This window comes from Tripterygium wilfordii, chromosome 13 (genome assembly GCF_013401445.1).
Source record: "Tripterygium wilfordii isolate XIE 37 chromosome 13, ASM1340144v1, whole genome shotgun sequence".
NCBI lineage: Eukaryota > Viridiplantae > Streptophyta > Magnoliopsida > Celastrales > Celastraceae > Tripterygium > Tripterygium wilfordii.
In genome coordinates, this window is record NC_052244.1 from 6,243,641 (window position 1) to 6,268,357 (window position 24,717).

Sequence of the window (24,717 nt, forward strand, 5' to 3'; positions counted from 1 at the left end):
TTTTGATAATATATTTTTAATGAAATTATTAAATTGATGATTATAGTTGAACTATAATAATATCAAATTTAAAAATTATTATTATAACACATAAAATGAAAAATAATATAAATAAAATATATTTATTTAAATAAATAAAAATTTTACAACGGAAATCCCGTCGCAAAAGTCGTGGTAATTTTGCTTCACAAAAAATTTAAAATTTAAAAAATAATATATTTTACGACGAAATATGCAGTTGAAAATGCGTGGCAAATTAGCGACGGAATATTCTGTCGCAAATACTCCAAATTTTGTTTTTTTATCCATTAGTTAGCGAAGGAATATTCCTTCACAAAATGCCATTGCAAAATAATTCCGTCGCTAATTTCTGTCGCAAAGAATCCGTCGCAATTTCCCTTTGGTAAGTTTTGCGACGATTTTTTTGCAATCGAAAAAATTCCGTCGCAAAAATTATTAGCGATGAAATTTTGATGTTTTGCGATGGAAACTTTCGTCTCAAAAAAGCTGTTTTCTTGTAGTGGATTACCCCACAAGAAAACATGTAAAGATACCATATGAGTTATGGTATGGAAGGATTCCCTCCTACAAATACTTGAAAGCGTGAGGGTGTCTTGCTAAGGTTGCAGTCTTACCTCCAAAACATATCAAGCTTGGTCCAAAGACCATTGATTGTATTTTTATTGGATATGCTCAAAATAGTAGCACGTTCAGATTTCTGGTACACAAATCAGAAATTACTAATATCCAAACAAATACTATCATGGAATAAAGATATGCTAAATTTTTCGAGAATTTATATCCTTGTAAATGAAGACAAGAAGAACTTCCCCAAAAGAGACCAAGGAAATCTATTCCTATAGATGAACCGGGTGAAATTGAAGAGTTTGAACTTAGAAGGGGTAAGAGATCAAAAGTTCGTAACTCTTTCGGTCCCGATTTTCTAACCTATATGTTAGAAGGTGAACCTCAAATTTTCAATGAGGCAATATCTACTCCAGATGCTTCCTTTTGGGAAGAAGCTGTAGACAGTGAAATTGAATGAATCTTAAGTAACCATGAATATTGGCAAGCGCTGTTGAGAGTATTAGGATACTTGAATAAAAACTAAAAATTATGCTTTGTATTTTGGTAGGTATCCAGAGGTACTAAAACCCTAATTAAAGGATATTAGAACCTCTTCCGTCAGCGGTGGACTGAGTGAGTGATTTTCCTGTACATTGCACTCTGTCAGAACCCCTTTAAGAGCATCCACAGTGGTGTTTGTAATATCAAGCACTCCAAAACCATTCTCTCTCTTCTCTTTTATCCTACGTGGCACAATTTGATTGGATGAGGGGATCCCACAATATATACTATTCAACAACATTTCATACATTTCAACACTTCATACTCACTTTCTCTATTTTCTCTCTCTTCCTTTTTATCATCTCTCTCTTCCTTTTCATATCTCTCTCTTCTTTTTCATCTTCTCTCTCTTTCTTTTTATCATCCCTCTCTTCATTTTTATCACCTTTTTATTCTTTTTCATCATCTCTCTTCACTATTCATCAACTATATACATACTCCAACTCTCAAGTATCATTTTTCCACAACTAAATTTTCAAGTGTCATTTTTCACCCATTGTGTGCATGTAGCGCTATACTTATCAAAAAAGTAACATTTCAAGTACTTTAAATACACTCCATTATACCCATTGTGAACATCTAGCACTTAACTTATTAAGAAAGTATCATCTTAAGTACTTCAAAAACATCTCATTGTGGATGATCTAATGCTCCCTTATGATGAAGATGGAGTGTACACTAGCGAGAAGGTGGAAGGGTAGAATTTCCATAAATTTTGGACTAGTTGTTGGGGAACCGTGGACAGCCATGCATTTTACAATATTTAACTTTCTGGACTAGTTGGTTGCCCGTCGCAACTCCAATAATGATGATTGAAAAAGCAAGATATCGATGATTGAAAGAAAAAACGTTGTCAAAGATGAGACAATCAAATATACCAGCCACCAAATTTTGACCCACAATTATTTGAGATAAGAAGATTCAAGATCTGGCACCTTATGTATCGACCCATGTGCATCATGTAAAAAAATAGGCATCGATCCAATATATAATAAAATCTTGAAACTAAAAAAGTAATAATAAAGGGACTCGCGCGGAGAACAGCAGTCACACGTGTCTGAACGTCTTTTCATTTGCGGTAGATCTTTTTTAGTCCTTGTAATTAATTTAAGGATATTACATAATTATTCCTACAACTCTTAAGGAATACATAATTAATCATGTAAATTTAATATAATACATTTTTAATCCCCAACCAACTGAAAACTATATATATATACAGCCAGCAAGCACAACAAGAAGAGTGCTTTCATGGTTGGTGCCATATATGCATCCACGTGAAACGTAGTAACGCAATGAGTGCATATATATTATTCAATTTGGACAAATTTAATATCAAGCCACAAACTTCTTTTTAGTTTTTAGGAACCCCCCCATACAACTTTAAGACATCACTAATGTGAGGGGGAGAATAGCTAGTATGACTTGTTATGTATGAATTATATTTTAAATGGTCACTTACCGTTCAAGCTAAAAAGTTCAGGGTGTTGTCCATCTATTTTCAAATATTAGAAGGGTTTGTTCGCAAAAATCCCATTAATTAATTTAAAGGAAAAAAGTAAAAACAATGTGCATCTACCGAGGTGCCCTCTGTATTCGCTGAATATTATACATATATATGATAAGATTTCGCTAGATACTGTCGACGTAGTTGCAAGGACGAAGGAAGAATGGAAGAGCTGAAACCATCACCTGCAAACTCATCTTCACTAACTCCATTAGGATTCTTGGAGAGAGCAGCTGCTGTGTATGGTGATTGTCCCTCAGTCATCTACAACACAACCACTTACACGTGGTCTCAAACACACCGTCGATGCCTCCAGCTGGCATCATCCATTTCCTCTATCGGCATCCAGAGAGGCCAAGTGGTCTCCGTCTTTGCCCCCAACGTCCCCGCCATGTACGAGCTTCACTTCGCAGTTCCCATGGCTGGTGCTGTTCTCAACAACATCAACATCCGTCTCGACCCACCCACAGTCTCCAAACTGCTTCTCCACTCGGAATCGAAGCTCATCTTTGTCGACATTATGTCGCTTTCACTTGTCCGTGACGCCATCTGGCTGTTTCCCCCCACCGTAACCAGTCCGCCGTTGCTCGTCCTCATCGAAGACGATGGGTTCTCAAGGATCAATTCATTTTCAGCCGTTGACGTGGTTGACACTTACGAGGGACTAGTAAGCAAGGGTGATATGAATTTCGAGTGGGCCCGACCTAGAACGGATTGGGATCCGTTCGTGTTGAATTACACATCTGGTACAACTTCGAGTCCAAAAGGAGTGGTCCATTGTCATAGAGGGGCTTTTATCGTTACGGTTTGTTCTCTAATTGACTGGTTTGTACCAAAACAAGCTGTTTATTTATGGACACTACCGATGTTTCACGCAAATGGATGGAGCTTCCCTTGGGGCATGGCAGCAATCGGTGGGACCAATATTTGTCTCCGCAAGTTCGATCCTTCCACAGTCTATGATTTGATCAAGAGACACGAGGTCACTCACATGTGTGGAGCTCCTGTGATTCTTAACATGCTATCAAACACTCCACGCGAACCGCTTGAAAACCCGGTTCAAATTCTCACGGGCGGAGCTCCACCGCCAGCTCCAGTACTGACCCGGATGGAGTCACTCGGCTTCCGCGTGACTCACGAGTACGGACTAACGGAAACGGGCGGGATCTCAGTGTTTTGCGCATGGAAGCCGCAGTGGGACCACTTATCTGTAACGGAACGAGCGAGACTGAAAGCGAGGCAAGGAGTGAGGACTATTGGGTTGACGGATGCTGACGTGGTGGATCCCGAGTCGGGAGTGAGTGTGAAGCGAGACGGGTCAACGATGGGGGAGATTGTGTTGAGAGGAGGGTGTGTCATGTTGGGGTACTTGAAGGATCCAGAAGGGACGAACAAGTGTATGAGAGAGGATGGTTGGTTTTACACAGGAGATGTGGCGGTGATGCACTCTGATGGGTATATGGAGATCAAGGATCGGTCAAAGGACGTCATAATCAGCGGTGGAGAGAACATTAGTAGTGTAGATATTGAGTCAGTACTATACACACATCCAGCCGTGAACGAGGCGGCGGTGGTGGGTCGGCCTGACGAGTATTGGGGTGAGACGCCTTGTGCGTTTGTGAGTCTTATGGCTGCTGGTGATGATGGTATTGCTAGGGAGAGGGAGATTATTGAGTATTGTAAATCAAGACTTCCAAAATTCATGGTGCCTAAAACTGTGGTGATTATACAACATTTGCCAAAGAGTGCTGTTGGAAAGATTCAGAAATCTGTGCTTAGAGACATGGCCAAGGCCTTGCGCCCGGGCCACTCCAGAATCATCAGTCCACTGTGAATTTATTTAGTTATGTGAAGTTATATGAATTGATATTTTTTGTACGTTTCTTGATGAAATATAAGCAACCATTCTGCAACTTTCATTTTTCTTAAATTTTTTTTTTTTGAGTTTTGTGTCAACAACCATCTACTTTCTATTGACGTTCTTAACTAGGAATAAATCGGAAAGTACAAGTACGGAAGTACCAATATGACGTAGAAGGGCCACGAAAGAATTCCTTAAGAAGTTGGAACGTGTTCGGAAGAAGTCAAATCAGAATCGGAATTGAAGTTGCTGTTTTTTAATTAAAGTTTCAATTTTCCAACTTTGACCGTCCGTAACTTTTGATCCGCTCGTATGTTTCCTTGTTATAATATTTTCCGATGATTGATTTTGAAGACCTAAAAGTCAACTCTGGGCTTGCCCCAGTTGAGGTTCGAAAGGATGTCAAAAAAAGGTGTCGTTTGTAGTCCAACGGAGTTAATTAAATTCTTATACGTTTTAATTAATTGTGTTTCCAATTCTAGTTTAATTAGGAGTTCGATTAGGGTTTGATTGTTATTTTCCATACTATAAATAGTCTCAAAAACATTTGTAAGTCGTTATTATGCATATTACTAATAAAATCCTTGAGATTCTCTCAATTGTTCTTGGTGGATTCCAAGTTTCTTGATTTTGTCGTGAACGAATTCGAGTGTTACTAGCTTCCGCACTACATCAGGTATCGAAGTAGGTCGTTTTCCTGCCAGATATGTCTAACACAGAACGGAATCGCAATCCCAACGACGCTGGTCAAGGGATGATGATCTATGGACTGCGTTTGATGAACATTGGCAATAGATGGCAGAATAGATGGCCCAACAAAGGCAACAGATGGCTGAAGTTTTGCGTATGCTTGGTGAATTGCGAGTCAACGCTGGCCAAAATCAACAGGCAGCAAGGGAAGATGCTCTTGATATGGCACAAGATCTCCCTGATGGTCGAGCAGCTGTCAACCAACGGAATCAACAGGCGAACCGTGGTAGACAGGTGCCTCAACTAGCACATCAAGGCCTCATGGAGGATGATTATGGTGTTGAAAAAACCGTGGATGATGTGTATGGTGATGATGGTCCGAATTACAATCAGGTTCCCGGAGGATTTAAGCTTCGTGCGGATATTCCACCTTTTGATGGAAATTTATTGATTGAAGGGGTACTTGATTGGCTTTCGGAAGTTTCATGATTCTTTGATATGATTGAAATCGAAGAACATAGACGAGTTAAGATGGTAAAATGCCGTTTGAAGAGCAGGGCTGTTGTTTGGTTGGATGAACTGCAAGCAATCAGAAGATAACAAGTTAAACAACCAATCCGTACATGGAGGCGGATGGAGCAGCTCTTCGCACTCAGTTTTTACCTACTGATTATTTGCAGTATTTATTTCAGCTATATAAGAATTACAGTCAAGGAAATCGAATTGTTTGTGACTATACGTCTGAGTGGCAATGGATGAAGATGTGTAATAACTTGAATGAGTTTGAACATGTCCAGGTATCACGGTATTTGGGTGGATTGAGACCATCAATCCGGGACAAAATTGGGTTGCAAATGATCTGGACAGTGACTGAAGCATATAATTTGGCTTTGAAGGCTGAAGCTAAAGAGAGAGCACCTAGTAGGCCTACATATCAAAGACAGAATGTGTTTGAATCCTCTAGTGTTGCTGCTAGCAAAGGAAAATTGTCACAGGTGGGTAACCAGTTTCAGTCTAAATCTGCATATCAACAGTCGGAAGGAAGGGGCAGTGGTAGTGTAGGAATGAAACAACCCGTGCCAAATCAGGCGCAGAATCAAGCACGTCTAGCCCCAGGGGGCAGAGGTAACAATTCTAATAATCCAAATACTCGTCCTACTGGTAATAAGTGTTTTAGGTGCAATAAACCTGGTCACTATTCCAATGAGTGTCCAAAACATCGACCAGTTAATATGGTGAAACAAACGGACGATCAATATGATGGTTTTGATGAGTATGATGATGTCTTTGATGGAGACTATATTGAGGACGTTGATGATGTGCCTGAGGAAGAAGGGCCTTTACTGAACTGTGTGGTGAAACGTGTGATGTATGCATCGAAACTATAGGAGTCTCAACGAAGAAAAATATTTATGAGTTTTTACAGTGTTGATGATAATGTTTGCGAGCTTATTGTTGACAATGGCAGTTGTGAGAACTTTGTGTCTTAGAGGCTGGTGGATCACTTAGGGTTGCATATAGAAAAGCATTCGACGCCCTATGCAATCGGATGGATTCAGAAAGGCCCAAAACTGCAGGTGATCGAGATTTGCAGAATACATATTTCTATTGGTAAGTTTTATTGGGATGAAGTAGTTTGCGATGTGGTTGATATGGATGCTAGTCATGTTCTTCTTGGCAGACCTGGACAGTATGATGTTGATGTTAACTATAAGGGCTAAGACAATATTTATGCATTCATATGGAAGGGGAAGAAGATAGTCATGGTTCCCCGACAAAAAAACCTAACACTTCTAAAGTGGAAGGGAAGTCTTTAGTGATTTTCGCAGATTTTGAGCAAGTATTCGAGGCTGACATGAAAGCATCTGGAGAGTATCATGCATTGGTAGTTTGATCTTTAGTGATTGGAGACCAGCAGGATTTGATGTAGAAGCTGTCGGATAAAGTTCAATCAGTATTGATAGATTTTAGTGAGCTGGTGGCGGATGAGATACCAGATGAGTTGCCGCCTATGCGAAATATCCAGCACCATATTGATTTGATGCCAGGTGCGAGTTTATCAAATTTGCGACATTATCACATCACATGAGTCCGAAAGAGAATGATATTTTGAGGAAAAAGGTAGAAGAGTTGCTAAAAAAGGGGTTCATCTGAGAGAGTATGAGTCCATGTGATGTGCCTGCGTTATTGACGCCAAAGAAAGATGGAAGCTGGTGGATATGTGTAGACAGCCACGCCATCAACAAAATTACAGTCAGGTATAGGTTTCCTATTCCACGCCTTGATGATATGTTAGATATGTTGTCTAGTTCAAAATTATTTTCGAAGATAGATTTGAGGAGTGGTTACCACCAGATTCATATAAGGCCAGGAGATGAATGGAAAACTGCTTTTAAGACAAAAGATGGATTATTTGAGTGGTTGGTTATGCCGTTTGGTTTGTCTAATGCTCCAAGTACTTTCATGAGGCTCATGAATAAGGTATTACACCCTTTTATTGACAAATTTGTGGTTGTTTATTTCGATGATATTCTGATTTGTCGTAGTGAGGAGGAGCATCTTTCGCATCTTCGAGAAGTCTTACTGGCCTTGCAGGAAAATAAGTTGCATATTCAGTTCAAAAGGTGTAGTTTTCTTACGAAAAACTTGATGTTTTTGGGTTATATTGTGAGTCACAATGACATTCATGTGGATGAGGAGAAAGTGAAGACAATTCGAGATTGGCCAACACCGAAGACAGTGGGTGACGTGAGGAGTTTTCATGGTTTGATGACATTCTATCGTCGTTTTATTCGCGGATTTAGTAGCATTGCGGCTCCAATAACAGAGTGTTTGAAGAAAGGAAAATTCAATTGGGGTGAGGAGGCCGAACAAGCTTTTGCATTGAATAAGGAGCGCTTATGTTCAGCACCAATTCTAGCTCTATCAGATTTTGAAAAATTATTTGAAGTTGAATGCGATGCTAGTGGTGTAGGAGTAGGGGCTGTTTTGTTACAAGAGAAGCGACCAGTTGCGTTTTTTAGTGAAAAGTTGAGTGATGCTAGGCAGAAGTGGAGTACCTATGATCAGGAATTTTACGCTATGGTAAGGGCGCTGAAAAATTAGGAGGATTATCTGGTTCAAAAGGAATTTATTCTGTATATCGATCATCAAGCGCTGAAATTTATTAATAGCCAGAAGCATCTGAATAAGATGCATGCACGCTGGAGCACTTTCTTGCAGAAATTTCCCTTTGTTATAAAGCACAAATATGGTACTTTAAACAAGGTCGCTGATGCATTGAGCCGTAGGGCTAATTTGCTTGTCACTATGCAACAAGTAGTGATTGGGATTGAATTATTGAAGGATTTGTAGTCTCAACCAGAATCCTGGTGAGTTTCATATTTTTGATGGATATATATTTAGTGGCAATCAGTTGTGCATTGCTAAGAGCTCTTTGAGGGAGCAGTTAATTCGTGAATTACATGCTCGAAGTTTGGCTAATCATTTGGGTAGAGACAAGACCATGGCAAGCATAGAGGAGATGTATTTCTGGCCTCACTTGAAGAGAGATGTGACTGGTTTTGTCCACAGATGCTATGTGTGCCAAACAACGAAAGGACAGTCTCAAAATACAGGTTTGTATATGCCTTTACTTGTCCCTAGTGCTATATGGGAAGATTTGTCTATGGATTTTGTGCTTAGACTTCCCCACACCCAAAGGGGAGTCGATTCTGTTTTTGTTGTGGTTGATAGATTTTTCAAGATGACGCATTTTATTCCTTGTCGCAAAACAGCGGATGCATCCAATATTGCGCGATTATTTTCCCGCGAAGTCGTTCGTTTACACGGGGGGCCGAATACTATTACTAATATTGCGAGATTATTTTCCCGCGAAGTCGTTCGTTTACATGGGGGGCTGAATACTATTACTTCTGATCGTTTACAACAATTTTCCTAATATAATATTTCAGACTTAGATTTTTCAACCAACCAAGACAACAACTACAGGTTCAATTAAGAAAAAACATTTTCACGAAGAAACTACACTTTATTATTTAAAATATGCCATAACCAAATGTCTAGTTGCTGTGTAAGCTTTGTTAACCCCACACTGAGAAAACCATGGGAGGTTGTTTCCAGAATTTGAACTTGTGACCTCTAGGAATGGTGGTTCAGCAATTTTACCCCAATGCCGCAGGTTTGCCCTCAAATGAAGCCTACAGAATAATAGAATAGAAAGAAACCCCCCCTCCTCTTATGTAGCATAACTGTCACAGGCCCAAGTCCATTCACACCGGACAGTTTCGGCACAACAAATGGTTCGGAGTCATATATTTATACTTGACTGACTTCCTAATTCATCAACCTATCTAGCGGAAAAAATGAATTGGGGTTTCTTCTTCTTCTTCCTTTTTCCACTTCTTTTTGGAACGGAGTACAGTAATGTTTTATGATCACGTGTGTGTCAACACAGGAAGGATAAAGCTTCAGAATAAATCGATTTTCCTTTCAATAAAAACTATGCAGCCTATACAAATAGATCCTGCTTGACCAAAGAGATCTCAAACATCTCCTAGCATTTGATCAATAATGTTAATATTGCAAGTTGATTATGCAGTAGATAGAAACAGCTAGTAACCGATCATAGATACAAACATCTCCTAGCATTCGACACAAAAAATTTTAAATGATAAAGAATGCATTGAAGCACCAAGAAGGTGCAGAAGAATATTGAGAATGACCTATAATGATAAAATAGTAGGAAGTAACCAAACCTCTTTGGCTTCCTCACCTTCTGCTATTCATTTGATTAATTTGGAGTGATGATGTCTAAAATAGGTCTACCCTATCAGACAAATCAGCCAAGTCAGATTGAGCTGGAATAACTAATTTCTCCTTTGCTGGTACGTGATCTCTTCCTTCCTTCCTGCACAAGAAGCGAACGTAAGCTTCGGTAGGGCCCCGAGGGTGTACTCGGGGGAACCTCTCCGACGCTCAAGTCAGTACGGTACTAAACTTGGGAGGATGGCTCGTTGCTTCGAGCGTTGCCTCTTGCTCAGTAAGTATGTTAGAGTGTAGGAGTTAGATCGCTTACCTGAGGGCAGAGGTTCCCCTTTTATATGAGTTTGAAGTGTTTGAGTTGTAGTAGGAGTCGGACTCTCTCTCATTGGTTTTCCAGAGGGTTTCTCGGATGGTAAATTCTATCTGTATCCCTCTCCAAAAGGGAGTAGGACTCTATCTAGAATTGGCGTCCTATGAGGACTCTTCATCAGTTGAACTTCGTGCGTACATGCTTCTGTAGTACGGTTATCGAAGTGCGGTCTTCGGTCTGATAGTGCAGAGGTATACACTTCGGTCGAGAACCGAAGTGTACCCTTCGGTACGTCACCCATATTGTCCTCACTGGAACTTATTCTGCCACGTGGCTTTCTCCCATTAGTGGGGGTATTTTGGGAATATCAGTTGCCCCCCACACTCGTACCGAGGTATCTTAACGATGAACTGGGTATGAGTGTAATAATGTTTGTTCGACGGTTCATCTTTGCGGACAAGATCGAAGGATGCAGAGCGTCTCAACCTACGCACCGTTAGATCAGATCTTCCCCCTATATAAATAGGTGGCCTGCAGTTCTCTTCGATTTTGACTCGCCTCATTTTTACTATTTAGAGCGTTTAATCTGACTGACCGACCGAAGCCTTCCTTTGCAAAACCGAACATACTTCAATCTCTAGTTCTCTCAGTTTCCATACCATAAGGTCAGTCTTTACTTCCTTCTATTGTTTTTGTTTTTATTATGTCTCTAAGTTCCTCCACTTCATCTTCCTCTTCGGGGGACGCGTCCTCTTCCTCTACTTCGAGTGAACGGACTGCGTCTGACTCTGAAGTGAATATCATCGATTCTCCTACCCCCGGCCTTAACGAGGCTTCAGTCCTTCAGTCCTCTTATCCCGAAAATCCTACACCCGGCCTTAATGAGGCTTCAGTATTTCGGTCAGATTATCCCGAAGTTGCTGATCGAAGTGAGCTTCCCCCAAATCAACAAGCGGGGGAAGACGAGGTTGATTTCGAACCGACATGTCTATCTGGTTCAGGATTAGATGATCGTGGGGTGTCAAATATTAAGAGGGACTTCGGTATCCCCTGGGCCTGCCGTCGTATACCTTCAGACGAACACCCCCTTCATCCAAAGGAAGGGGAATTCGCCGTCTCGCTCCATTCCATAAAATACGGTGCAAGGATTCCATATCCTCCTGCATTGACCAGTTTCTTCCGCATCTTCAATATTTGTCCCGCACTTCTAGCCCCGAACTCCTGGCTCTTCCTTAATACCGTTCTTAACCTTTGTGTCAAATATACTATACCCTTCAATTCTTTTATCATCCAACACGTTCTCAGATTAAGTCGCCATGGTAGGGAGGTCAGTCTATACTACTTCCAGTTTCGGCCACCCATTGAGTCTCCTCGTTATCAGGCTTCAATCAGGCATTGGAAGAAGGGTTACTTCTTTGTGAAGGCACCCCTTCAACCTGGAGAACACCTCCCTTTTCGAACTGAGTTCGGCATTCCACACATCTTTCATTTCAATAACCCTTGCGAGCTAAGGCATGAGACAGATAGGGATTTATTGGACCGACTAAAATCCTACCTTCCTCCCAACCCTTCGGTCAACCTATCTTTTAGTAAGATTGACTCTACGTACACCTACTCTTCGGTCATTCTTCAGAGAGGTGTGCTTCGGTTGGTCTTTTTAGACTTAGAGAAATTCACTTGTCTATATTACCTATTTATTAACATGTTCGGTCATCCATTGTGCAGATATGGCGAGCATGGAGGACTACGTCAACATGTTCAGCGTTGGGGCTTCGAAGGTCAAGAAGCACGGCATTGGTAAGGGAAACAGGAGGAAGCCGAACCCGAAGCGTTCAAGGAAGAATACAACGGGAGAGACTTCTGTTGCAGCCAACGTGCTCAACGCTCCCACCACTGTTCACAGTTCGGTCAGGGTGACTCAACCGAGCTCGAACCCCTCTCGGACTTCAGATTATGTCAACATCCCTCTTCCAGTGACCCAACCTCACCGAAGGATGGATATTGAAGACCTCACTGTTCATACCCCGAACTGGGATGTTCTGGTGAGTGACTCTGCCAATAACCCAACTATTGCAGGTAGGATGGTTGCGAAGGCTCCAACTCCGGCTGACTTCAGTCGATACGAAGCGCTTGCTTTGTCAGACAAGGTGTCAGAGCTGAACGTTGCAGCTATGAAGGTATAGTAATTTCACCTAACTTCGGTCTTGCTTTTTTGACTTGTTCATTTTACAAATGAAATTGATCCCGAAGTAATGAAGTCCGTCTTCATACCTATGTAGGTTGTTTCTGTTCTTGCCACATTGCCTGGAGGTATTGCCAACATGGCTCATAATGAAACAGCGGCCATTGAGCGGGCTGAAGCAGCTGCTTTGGCAAAGGCTAAGGCAGAAGCCGAGCTGGAGGCATTCCGTGCTGAATTAACTGAGAGGACCGAAGCACTGAATGCTGCAAATGCCAAGGAGCTGAAGTACCGTAAGGAGAAATTGAGGCTGGAAGCTGAGGTTACTAGGCTTTCAAAAGTTGCTGAAGTTGACCGAGTGAAGGCGATTGCTGAAGGCAAGGCCCTGGGGGTCCGGGAGTTCAAAGCTTCAGAGGAGTTCAAATTGACTCTTCGTCAAGAAGGCTACTTTGGTGGTCGTGGTGCCTTCAAGATGGCCAGGAAGGCTTTGATTGATGCTGGGCAGGATCCAAGTATTCTTGACAAGCTTTGCCCCGTTCTTGTTGGGAAGGATGGACTGGAGGAATCAAAGGAAGACATATATGCTGAACTCGCTAGGGCTGAGGATGAAGTACGTGGCCAGGCTGAAGATGAGGAGAACTCTGAGGAAGATTTTGAGGAGCGGGATGAACTCCCTTCAACTGTTGACCTTACCGCAGTCACATCCGATGAAGATCCTCCTCGTGTCATCCCTGCTGAAGGTGATTCTCCTATTCAAGCAACTGAGCCAGGTGAAGTTCGTGCCTTTACTCCTGAGGATGTTCCTCCTTCAAATCCTCCTGATCTTATCCAGCCTGAAGCTAGCCTGCATGAGCCTTCAGAGACTGAACTGCTTCCTTCAGTTGAAGATATTTAGCTCCTTTTTTTTTTTTTTTTTTTTTTTTTTGTAAACGATTAAGTATCTTTTGGTAATGATATCTTTCTCTTTTCATATTCAGTTCGCTCTACTTTGTTGTGAATGCTTGAAGTGTATTTTTTTTTTTTGACCTTACTTCGGTTGAAGATGCTTGAAGTGTACTTCGCGCGTGAAGTACTTGTCGTGGCCGAAGGGTTGGCTTCGAAGTACCTGATTCGACTGAAGGGTCTAAGGGCCGAAGTGGCCTAATTTTGAGACTTAGAAAATTTTTCTAAGCTTTGGGCCGAAGGGCCTATTTGGACCGAAGGGTCTTATGTGGACCGAAGGTCTTGTTTGGACCGAAGGGTCTAAGGGCCGAAGTGGCCTAATTTTGAGACTTAGAAAAATTTTCTAAGTTTTGGGCCGAAGGGCCTGTTTGGACCGAAGGGTCTTAATTGGACCGAAGGTCTTGTTTGGACCGAAGGGTCTAAGGGCCGAAGTGGCCTAATTTTGAGACTTAGAAAATTTTTCTAAGTTTTGGGCCGAAGGGCCTGTTTGGACCGAAGGGTCTTATTTGGACCGAAGGTCTTGTTTGGACCGAAGGGTCTAAGGGCCGAAGTGGCCTAATTTTGAGACCTAGAAAATTTTTCTAAGTTTTGGGCCGAAGGGCCTGTTTGGACCGAAGGGTCTTATTTGGACCGAAGGTCTTGTTTGGACCGAAGGGTCTTATGTGGACCGAAGGTCTTGTTTGGACCGAAGGGTCTAAGGGCCGAAGTGGCCTAATTTTGAGACTTAGAAAATTTTTCTAAGTTTTGGGCCGAAGGGCCTGTTTGGACCGAAGGGTCTTATTTGGACCGAAGGTCTTGTTTGGACCGAAGGGTCTTGTTTTGGGGCGAAGAGATTATGCAACAACTTCTGAACTGTTGTTTTATTAAGCTGATTAACAAGTAACAACTTATTGAAAAATTATTGTTCAACTAAACAAAATATCTACGCAAGTTATCAGCATTCCAAGGACGCATCTTCTTCCCCGGGGTTTCTGGGTCTTCAATCCTGTAAGTCCCTTCCTTGAATGTTTCAATTACTCTGAAAGGTCCATCCCACGTCTCCCCTAGCTTTCCGGGGTGCTTTCCTGCGGCCTCCTTCTTTCTTAAGACAAGGTCCCCTGGGTTGAACTTTCTTTCTTTGACCCTTCGGTTGTAATACCGGGCCGTCCTCTGCTTGTACGCAGCAGTTCTGATTCGAGCCTCTTCTCTAACTTCCTCCACCAAGTCTAAATTATTCAGAAGTGCTTCATTATTCTCTTGGATATTGAAGTTAATGATCCTTGTAGATGGGATTCCAATTTCTACAGGTATCACGGCTTCGGAGCCAAATGCCAGGGAGAAGGGTGTTTCTCCAGTAGAAGTCCGTGCTGTGGTTCGATAGGACCATAGCACACTCGGTAGTTCTTCCACCCATCTTCCTTTGGCACTATCTAGTCTTGTCTTCAAACCTTGGAGGATCACTCGGTTTGTCACTTCGGCTTGCCCATTAGCTTGTGGGTGACTGACCGAAGTGACTCTGAGATCAACCCCCAACTCTTCACATAGCTTCTTCATCTTTCCTCCGACAAATTGTCTGCCGTTATCAACAATAAGAGTTCTTGGTATCCCATATCTACAGACAATGGTTCTCCAGATGAAGTCTATTACCTTATTCTCGGAAATAGTTGCAAGCGGCTCCACTTCTACCCACTTAGTGAAGTAGTCCACGGCTACTATAATATATGTCCTTTGACCCGATGCTGGTGGGAATGGTCCAAGAAGGTCCATACCCCACTGAGCAAATGGACACGGACTCTGAATAGGCACCATCTGGCTGGGAGGAAGGTGTGGTACATTGGAATGCCTTTGGCACTTATCACATTTTTGAACAAGCTTTTTGGCGTCTGACACCATTGTAGGCCAGTAGTATCCACAACGTAGCACCTGATAACTTAATGTTCTCCCCCCTATGTGACTTCCACAAATTCCTTCATGCACTTCCCTTAGGGCATAATCAGCCTCTCTAGGCGCCAAACATCGCAGGTATGGAAGTGTGAAGGACCTTCTGTATAATTCTCCATCAATCAGAGTATATCTTGCTGCCCTTTTCCGGAGACTCCTTGCTTCATTCCTATCTTCAGGAAGTTTCCCTTCAAGCAGGAATTCTCTGATCGGGTCCTTCCAACTTGGTTCAGCTTCAACCGGAGCAACTTCTAGTTCAGCTGAAATACTTGGTTGAGGAGGTACTTCAATTCTGACCGAAGTAGGTCCTTTGGCTGAACAGGCTGAAGCTAATCGAGCAAGGACATCTGCTTTTGCATTTTCCTCCCTAGGTATTCGATTGATCTCTACCTTGGGAATCTTGGCCAGTAATTTCTTGACCGCAGCTAAGTACTTGACCATATTTGAGCCTCTCGCCTCATAGTCTCCCTTCATTTGTTCAGTTACTAGCTGAGAGTCACTGTTGATCAACAAATACTTAACTTCAAGTTCTACAGCAAGTCTCAATCCAGCTAGTACCGCTTCGTATTCTGCCTCGTTATTTGACGCTTTGAAATGAAAATGAAGTGCATGTTCAATACATATGCCCCCCGGACCGAAGAGGAGTACTCCGGCTCCGCTACCCTCTTGGTTAGAAGAACCATCAACGTAAAGGTTCCATTTTGGGTAGTCCTCTTCGGTCAGTGTCACTAAGGTTGGGCGACGACATTCAACAACAAAATCTGCTAAGGCTTGAGCCTTAATCGCATGTCTTGGTTTGTATTGAATGTCGAATTCACTCAACTCAATGGACCACTTTATCAATCTTCCTGATGTGTCCGGCTTCTGAAGTATGTTCTTCAATGGTTGGTCAGTAAGAACTACTACAGTATGGGCTTAGAAGTAGGGTCTTAATTTTCGAGCCGCAGTAACCAATGCTAAAGCAAATTTCTCTGCTTCGGTATAACGAGGCTCAGCATCTATCATGACCTTACTAACATAATACACAGGCTTCTGAATTTTATCTTCTTCCCGGATAAGGACTGCACTTACTGCATGATCTGTCGTAGCAAGGTACAAGTACAATACCTCTCCTTCTTTTGGACATGTTAGTAGGGGAGGATGTCCGAGGTATTCCTTTAAACCCTCAAATGCCTTCTGACACTCTTCAGTCCATTGAAATTCCTTGGCCTTTTTTAAGGCCTGGAAGAAGGGTCTACACTTATCACCCGACCTAGCAAGGAATCTCCCAAGTGCCGCTGCTCTTCCCGTTAATCTCTGAACCTCTTTCGGAGACTTCGGAGGTTCCATCTGAAGAATGGCTTCAACCTTCTCTGGGTTTGCTTCGATTCCTCTACTAGTGACAAGGAAGCCCAGGAATTTTCCTGAGCTTACTCCAAAAGCGCATTTGTCTGGGTTCAACTTCATTTGAAACTTATCTAAAGTGTTCAACACTTTTTGAAGATCTGAAGGATGATCTTCCGCCCTTCTACTCTTCACGACCATATCATCTACATATGCTTCTACTGATTTTCCTATCTGATCAGCAAAGACATGGTTTATCAACCTTTGATAAGTGGCACCAGCATTCTTAAGTTCGAAGGGCATAACCTTATAGCAATATGTCCCTTCTGGAGTTATGAATGAGGTGCTCTCCTCATCTCTTGGGTTCATCTTGATCTGGTGGTACCCCGAATAAGCATCCAAGAAGCTAAGGAGTTCGTGGCCTGAAGTTGCATCCACTAATTGATCAATCTTAGGAAGAGGATAGCAGTCCTTAGGACAAGCTTTGTTTAGATCCGTGAAGTCAACACACCTACGCCACTTTCCATTCGCCTTCTTTACCATGACCACATTGGCCAACCAATCTGGATACCGCACCTCTCGGATGAAACCGGCTTCAAGTAACTTCCCCACTTCTTCCTTGATAGCAGCTTGTCTCTCTAGGGCGAAGTTACGCTTTTTCTGTTTGACCGGTTTAGTCCCCGGTATGATGCTCAAACTGTGGGAGATGACTTCCCTACTAATTCCTGGCATCTCATGCGCACTCCATGCGAAGTTCTTTATGTTAGAGAGGAGGAGCTTGGTTACCTCCTCAGCTAACTTTTTATTTAACAGAGACCCTAGAAATAACTTCTTTTCAGTTCCTTTCTCCACAGTTATTGGAAGAAGTGCTTCAACCGGTGTTGGCTTCAGTATCTTCTCTTCTTCCCGAACATCTAAGCATCCAACTGATATGGAGGTCTTCTTCTTGTCCTTCAAGTCCGTATAGTACATCATTCGAGCTAACTTCTGATCCCCACTCACTTCTCCTACCTCATTAGAAGTTGGAAACTTCATTTTGAGGTGGTAAGTAGAGACCACCGCCCGAACCTTGTGCAGCAATGGTCTGCCAATGATGGCATTGTAGGGGGATTGAACATCTACTACAAGAAGATCGATCATATGCATAACCGTCCTTGGATAGGTTCCCAGAGTAACAGGTAGGGATATGACTCCCTTGGGAACTATGGATTCCCCTGCGAACCCATATAAAGGAACCGAAAAGTTCTTCAATTTTTCTTCTGAGATCTTCATCTCTTTGAAGGCGTGATAGAACAAGATATCTGCTGCACTTCCATTATCCACCAGAACCTTTTTCACTGTGAAATTTGCGATGACTGCATCTATCACTAGGGCATCATCATGTGGATCCTGGATACCTTCAGCATCTTTTTCTGAGAAAGTAATTTTTTCTTCATCCCTTCTCGGCTTCTTTCTTTCCTTACTTACTTCTTTTATTCGAGCATAAGCCCTTCTTGCTGAGGAGCTTTCTCCTCCTGCGGCCAGACCTCCTACAATAACTCCAATTGTCCCAGCAGTCCCCCTTTGGTGACGAGGAGACCTATCCCTTCTTCTTTGTCTCCTTCGGTCGTTATCCCTATCATCACCATCGGTTCTTCTTCTCTTTTCTTCTCTATCTGAAGTGAACTGCTTCAGGTAGCCTCGCATTATGAGGCCTTCAATCTCATCCTTGAGATGCCTACATTCTTCAGTGTCATAACCATGATCCCTATGGAACAAGCAATACTTATCTGAAGTACGCTTTTCTGCCGGGGCCCTCATTTTCTTAGGCCACTTCAGTATATCCCTGTTACTTATTTCAAGAAGGATATTATGCAATGAATTATTAAGAGGAGTATAGGAACTATACCGAGGGACTGGACCCTGGTCAGTCTTCCTACTAGATTGATCATCCTTCTTTTTGTCATTCTTTCCTTCTACTCTTCCTTGCTTCTTGCTTGGAGGGGGTAAGTCTTTCTCCGTCTTTCCCAGGGCGCTCGAGCCTTTTTTGGCAGGGGCCGAGGAAGAAGAGAACTGAGAAATTTTCATCATGTCCTCTGACTGCATGAACTTATCTCCCCTAGCGTAGAGTTCTCCCATAGTCTTCGGGCATTTTTTCGTTAATGAGCGTACATACGCTTCATCCCTTACTGTCCTTACCAGGGCCGAAATAGCTACTTCTACCTGGACATGTGGGATTTCCAAGCATGCTCTATTGAACCTTGCAAGAAATGATCGAAGTGATTCTCCATGCTCATGGTCAAGATTCATCAAATCCAAACTAGTCTTTGCCGTCCTTCGTGCGGCGGAGAAGTGAAGCGCAAGTTTCTCGGACAAGTCTCCAAAACTAGTCACACTGTGTCTCGGTAATCGATTGAACCAAGTTCTTGCTGGTCCAAAAAGGGTTGATGGGAATATCTTACACATTATCAGGGCATTTGCCCCCCGACACTCCGTCATTGATTTGAAACCCTGGATATGATCACAGGGGTCAGTTAACCCTTCATACTTCTCCAGCTTTGGAACAATAAGGTGACGCGGCATTTCAGCTTCAAGTATTTCAGGAGCTAAAGGGGTCAACGTACTGTCCCACACTCCCTCCATTGGGGACACTCCTTGTAGTGCTGCAATCTTCTTGTTCATCTCATCTAGGTGTCGACCGACATCTTCATTGTAGGTAGTTCCCCTTCTAGTACTTTCTCCAATGGTACCATCGGGATTCACCCTTCGGCTTGGTTCTCTAGACCTACCTGAGTGTGAACTTCGCACCTCCTCATTGTGCGGGATTTCTTGGTTCACTTGTGTCTGTTGGTTCATGATTAGTTCAGTCAACATTTGCACCTGCTGGGAAAGTTGTTGGAATTGTTCCTGAGTGCAAGGTACTTGGGACGGTCCAGCGTCCTGGTTATGCTGGTTGGTTTGGTCAGCAACATCCTCCTGGTGTTCTACCTCCTCATGATGGGGGTGTTCACCCTGCCCCCGGTCGGGAGCATTAGGGTCATCAACTCGACGGCTTGTTTCTGAAGTAGAAGCGACATTCTTTCTCAATCTGACCATTGTGAGTTTCTTTAGGGAAGTGTACTTCCTTCCCACAGACGGCGCCAAACTGATGATGTCTAAAATAGGTCTACCCTATCAGACAAATCAGCCAAGTCAGATTGAGCTGGAATAACTAATTTCTCCTTTGCTGGTACGTGATCTCTTCCTTCCTTCCTGCACGAGAAGCGAACGTAAGCTTCGGTAGGGCCCTGAGGGTGTACTCGGGGGAACCTCTCCGACGCTCAAGTCAGTACGGTACTAAACTTGGGAGGATGGCTCATTGCTTCGAGCGTTGCCTCTTGCTCAGTAAGTATTTTAGAGTGTAGGAGTTAGATCGCTTACCTGAGGGCAGAGGTTCCCCTTTTATATGAGTTTGAAGTGTTTGAGTTGTAGTAGGAGTCGGACTCTCTCTCATTGGTTTTCCAGAGGGTTTCTCGGATGGTAAATTCTATCTGTATCCCTCTCCAAAGGGGAGTAGGACTCTATCTAGAATTGGCGTCCTATGAGGACTCTTCATCAGTTGAACTTTGTGCGTACATGCTTCTGTAGTACGGTTATCGAAGTGCGGTCTTCGGTTTGATAGTGCAGAGGTATACACTTCGGTCGAGAACCGAAGTGTACCCTTCGGTACGTCACCCATATTGTCCTCACTGGAACTTATTCTGCCACGTGGCTTTCTCCCATTAGTGGGGGTATTTTGGGAATATCATGGAGGATAAACCTCTACCCATTCATTCAACTTGAGAATATGTGATCAACGGTCAAGAAATAACTGCCCACAATCATGAAAGAAGTAAGCCCACTACGAGCCATCCACAACCAAATTCCATGGAACAATAGATTCCTGTCAGCAGGGTGGATCCCTGTAAGTCTCTCAAACCTATTCCCAGGTCGATTCCACTTGAGAAACTTCCTTTCCGTAGAAATATACTGGAGCAATGAAATTATATCAAGGGGAAGCAAGACAGAGGCATAACTGCTGACATCATAATATTCAGAACTGCAACCAGGAAGTTACTTTTAAATTAAATTTGAAAAGAGTGCACACTGAGATATGTAAACAGAATTAATTTTCCCTTTTGCTGCCCCATTCTCTCCTCTCCAATGCTAAGGTGTACCTAGTAACGACATAGTGGGATAGGACAACCCAGACGTCCATGATTTACTATTATTTTTCTGAGGAGTTATCCGTGCTCTAAGCGTATACACTTGAGCAAGAGAATTACTTTTATCACCAAAAAAAAAAAAAGAATCAAAACTATTCGACTTTGTTATGGCAGAGTTGTTTCACTTAAGGTACTTTATTTTCTCTAACGGCCTCTTCAAATGAGAAGATAGCAGTTTACCTATGGAATAAGAATAGAATATTAGCACAAATTAGTCATTATCAAGAAAAGAGCCACATTTTCATCACTTTTCGTCATGACCTACGGAGTTTATATTGCTACCTGAAATAATGTCATGGATTTGCGTGCATTCTACTGAATACTTACAGTTTAGAAACCTTCTTTCCTTAAGATGACACAAACCGAGGTTTGTTGTTGTTTAAGGTTGAATGTTTTATCACAAGCAATAATGTACCTGAACATCACTTTTTCCTTTCAAAAAAATGTACTTGAACATAAAAAAGAGAACTCAGCATGTTTCTGCGATTGAGCAGGAAAGATGTAGCAGCCGGTGCAAATGTTAACATCATCAACGCATTCTCACCACCTAAAAGCCTCTAAGGACAACTGGCATCAATAGGATCAATAGCAAAAGTGATGGTCAAACAAGAAAGATCATTCTAACACATATCATGACAGAGATTCAAAAGGCTACCATAACCATCAACATGATACCATTAAAGTAAATAGAATATAATTGCTGTACCTTTGGCAACACAGTAGACTGAGATCGAATTTTGGCAGTGTCGAAACAATGAGATCCTGCAGCTGCAACTGAGCCTGAAAATCCAGCTGCAAGACTAACCGCTAATGGCGATAGTGGGCCAATTTCTTCATCAAATCTGAGAGAAAAACGAGGATCCTGTTGTGAGAGAGAGAGAGAGAGAGAGTGAAAGAGAGAGGAATGCAGTAATTTATTGTATTAAACAGCCATAATGAAAAAGTTACCACTATTAGTGCATTGAATTGGAAGACAGTAACTAATTTGGCTCACACAAGTTGTATATCACATGCTTTCCCTTTCCCTTGCTCTTATAGTCTTATAGATGAGATATCTCCAAGTTGATTGAGGAGGTAGAACAACCGTGATAAAATGTTGGTTATGTGTTCTCACAGTTGGAGATTTTAAAAAGAAATTGTGGTGATTCTAAATTTCTGAGTCACTTAGCACTGCACACCCTCAGACTCATGGACGGACAGAGTCCTTGAACAAAACATTGGACAATCTGATTCGAAGCATTTGTGGAGATAAACCAAAGCAATGGGATATGATGTTAGCTCAAGCTGAGTTTGCTTATAACAATGTTGTCCATAGTGCTACGGGTAGGTAAAGCAAGCTATGGACTTGGCGCGCTTGCCTAAGATTTCTGGAGTGAACACTGGGGGCTGAGAACATGGTTGAGCAAGCCGATGCAGATCGGACAGAGGTGAAACAAAAGTTAGAGGCTCAGAATGCCAAGTATAAGGCTACTGCCGACAAGCATAGACACGAGAAAATTTTTAATGGTGGAGATCAAGTGATGGTTTTTCTGTGCAAGGAGTGATTTCTAGTTGGTACTTATAGCAAGCTACAGCCTAAGAAGTATGGGCCTTATCAAGTTCTGAAGCGGATCAATGACAATGCTTATGTGATCAAATTGCAGGAGGATATGCGTATTTCGCGCACTTTTAATGTGGCGATTTGTCAGAGTATCATGCTGAGAAGCCACATTATCCGGATTATAACTCAGGGTCGAGTTCTTTCCAAGTGGAGGGGACTGACATAGAACGGGCCGCGAAAGAATTCCTTAAGAAGTTGGAACGTGTTCGGAAGAAGTCAAATCGGAATCGGAATCGGAATTGAAGTTGTTGTTTTGAATTAAAGTTTCAATTTACCATCTTTGACCGTCCGTAACTTTTGATCCGCTCTTGTGTTTCCTTATCAATCAATCTATATATATATAATGGAGGATCCAAAAGGCTTCTCCTTGGTGCCACGTGGATGCCTCTAAAAAAACCTACACAAAAAACAAAAGAAAAAATTAAATATACTAAATAACTTTAAGACCCACAAGCACATACAATTAATAATATACAAATAATTTTAAAATGATATTTAATAATACAACAAATAGTCATATCAATTATCACCTATTAATTGCATATAAAAACAAAAAGATAAAAGCTTAAATGAAACATATTCACAATATAGGTATAAAATAACACACAAAAACATATAATATCACAATAAAGTTCTAAGACATACTACAAAAACTTCGTGGGAAAAATGAATAATTTCAACAAAATTCCTAATGATATGACCCTACAAATCATGGAATTAGTTGTCAAACAACAACCAATGATGATGAAAAAGATCCAGTTTAGGATGCATTCTTAGGAGATTTCATAGAGGATGATCCCAATAATCCTGTATAAGATAATCCGTTAGTGGATGATCCTACAAATGAAGAATTTAAATAAATGTGAGATACATAGTACAACAAATTATATATTATATATGCTTATTGACATAGAATGAAAAATTGTGGCTTGCTGACATAAGAAGCAATAATAAATGAGATGTAAAAACTAGGAGATAAAGAGGTGCGCTATATTTTCTATAGAATTTATAATTTATGAGATTTTTTTAGTTATTTTACAACTTTGTTCAAAAAACCAACGCAAAAAATAATTGTTAAACTCCGAGCATATTTTTTCTTTATGCATCAAATTTTTCGCTCATTCTTAGAAAATTATTTATTAACATATTGAGAAAAATGTATTGTACTTATTTGTTCATCTCATAATTATTTTCATTTTCTATAATTCAAGCTCTGTTATTCATTATGGTAATAAAGTATCGAAAAATTATCAAAAATATTTATTTTTTAAATTAATTATGTGTCACGCGAAGCGCGAACATGCAACTAGTTATAATATGTTTCCGAGGACTGATTTTGAATACCTAAAAGTCAATTGAGGGCTTGCCCCAATTGAGGTTCGGAAGGATGTCAAAAAAGGCATCTTTTGTAGTGCAACGGAGTTAATTAAATTCTTGCACGTTTTAATTAATTGTGTTTCTAATTCCAGTTTAATTAGGAGTCCGATTAGGGTTTGATTGTTATTTTCCAGACTATAAATAGTCTCAAAAACGTTTGTATGTCATTATTATGCATGTTACTAATAAAATCCTTGAGATTCTCTCAATTGTTCTTGGTGGATTCCAATTTTCTTGATTTCGTCGTGAACGAATTCGAGTGTTATTAGCTTCCACACTGCGTCACAATAGCCAAATTCAAGGGTTGTTTGCGTTGCGACGGGACTGGCAATAAGGTGATAAAAAAATTATCAATAGTGCATCTAAGCAAGCGATAATACAAGTTAAAATGGTAATCAAACAGTAAGTCCATTTTGTTATAAAGTGTTGCATTAAAGCGAAACCTAAATGAGAAAGATCATGCTTGCATCTGTTAGCATTAAAAGCTTTGTGTAAAGATACAAATGTAAAATGTTGGAACCTCATGCCTATAAGCCACAATTGGGGAAAAAATATTATCTAGACAATACCTAAATGGCCTATTGCACAATGCAGTCAAGAATCACAAATTTATGGTTAGAAGAAAAAGAAACAAAAATAGTAGTCCTATACTGCTATACCTCAACTTGCCTCTACAGTGATTGCATGCAGTTAATAATTTCATCCAGCATCACTGCCTTGCCAGTGACCTACAAATGATCAATAAGCAGCAAACTCAGCTAACTTTACTCCCTAAGCTACGAATTCCCACAAACTAACCTTGTTGCTACCAGGTACAAGGTCTTGAAGAAATTTCTCCTCTCACTGATCTTTTGCCTTCTTACATGAGTCAAAACCAACTTATCCTCTCAAGA

At 41.5% G+C, this 24,717-nt stretch overlaps 2 protein-coding genes across 2 annotated transcripts; both read left to right on the forward strand.

The window, feature by feature from the left end:
* Positions 1-2,645: 2,645 nt before the first annotated feature.
* LOC120012064 (probable acyl-activating enzyme 6) lies at positions 2,646-4,548 on the forward strand. Its single transcript, XM_038863309.1, has one exon. It carries the CDS (start codon positions 2,799-2,801, stop codon positions 4,467-4,469), a length of 1,671 nt encoding a protein of 556 aa, XP_038719237.1. The 5' UTR covers positions 2,646-2,798; the 3' UTR covers positions 4,470-4,548.
* A 7,658-nt stretch (positions 4,549-12,206) lies between these two features.
* LOC120011723 lies at positions 12,207-13,339 on the forward strand. Its single transcript, XM_038862825.1, has 2 exons — positions 12,207-12,437; positions 12,540-13,339. Exons 1-2 carry the CDS (start codon positions 12,255-12,257, stop codon positions 13,332-13,334), a joined length of 978 nt encoding a protein of 325 aa, XP_038718753.1. The 5' UTR covers positions 12,207-12,254; the 3' UTR covers positions 13,335-13,339.
* Positions 13,340-24,717: the final 11,378 nt, after the last annotated feature.

Coding starts and splice junctions, on each gene's coding strand:
- LOC120011723 (XM_038862825.1), top strand. CDS start 12,255: ATGGATATTGAAGACCTCACTGTTCATACCCCGAACTGGGATGTTCTG. Junction 12,438..12,539: donor TGAACGTTGCAGCTATGAAG/GTATAGTAATTT, acceptor ATACCTATGTAG/GTTGTTTCTGTTCTTGCCAC.
- LOC120012064 (XM_038863309.1), top strand. CDS start 2,799: ATGGAAGAGCTGAAACCATCACCTGCAAACTCATCTTCACTAACTCCA.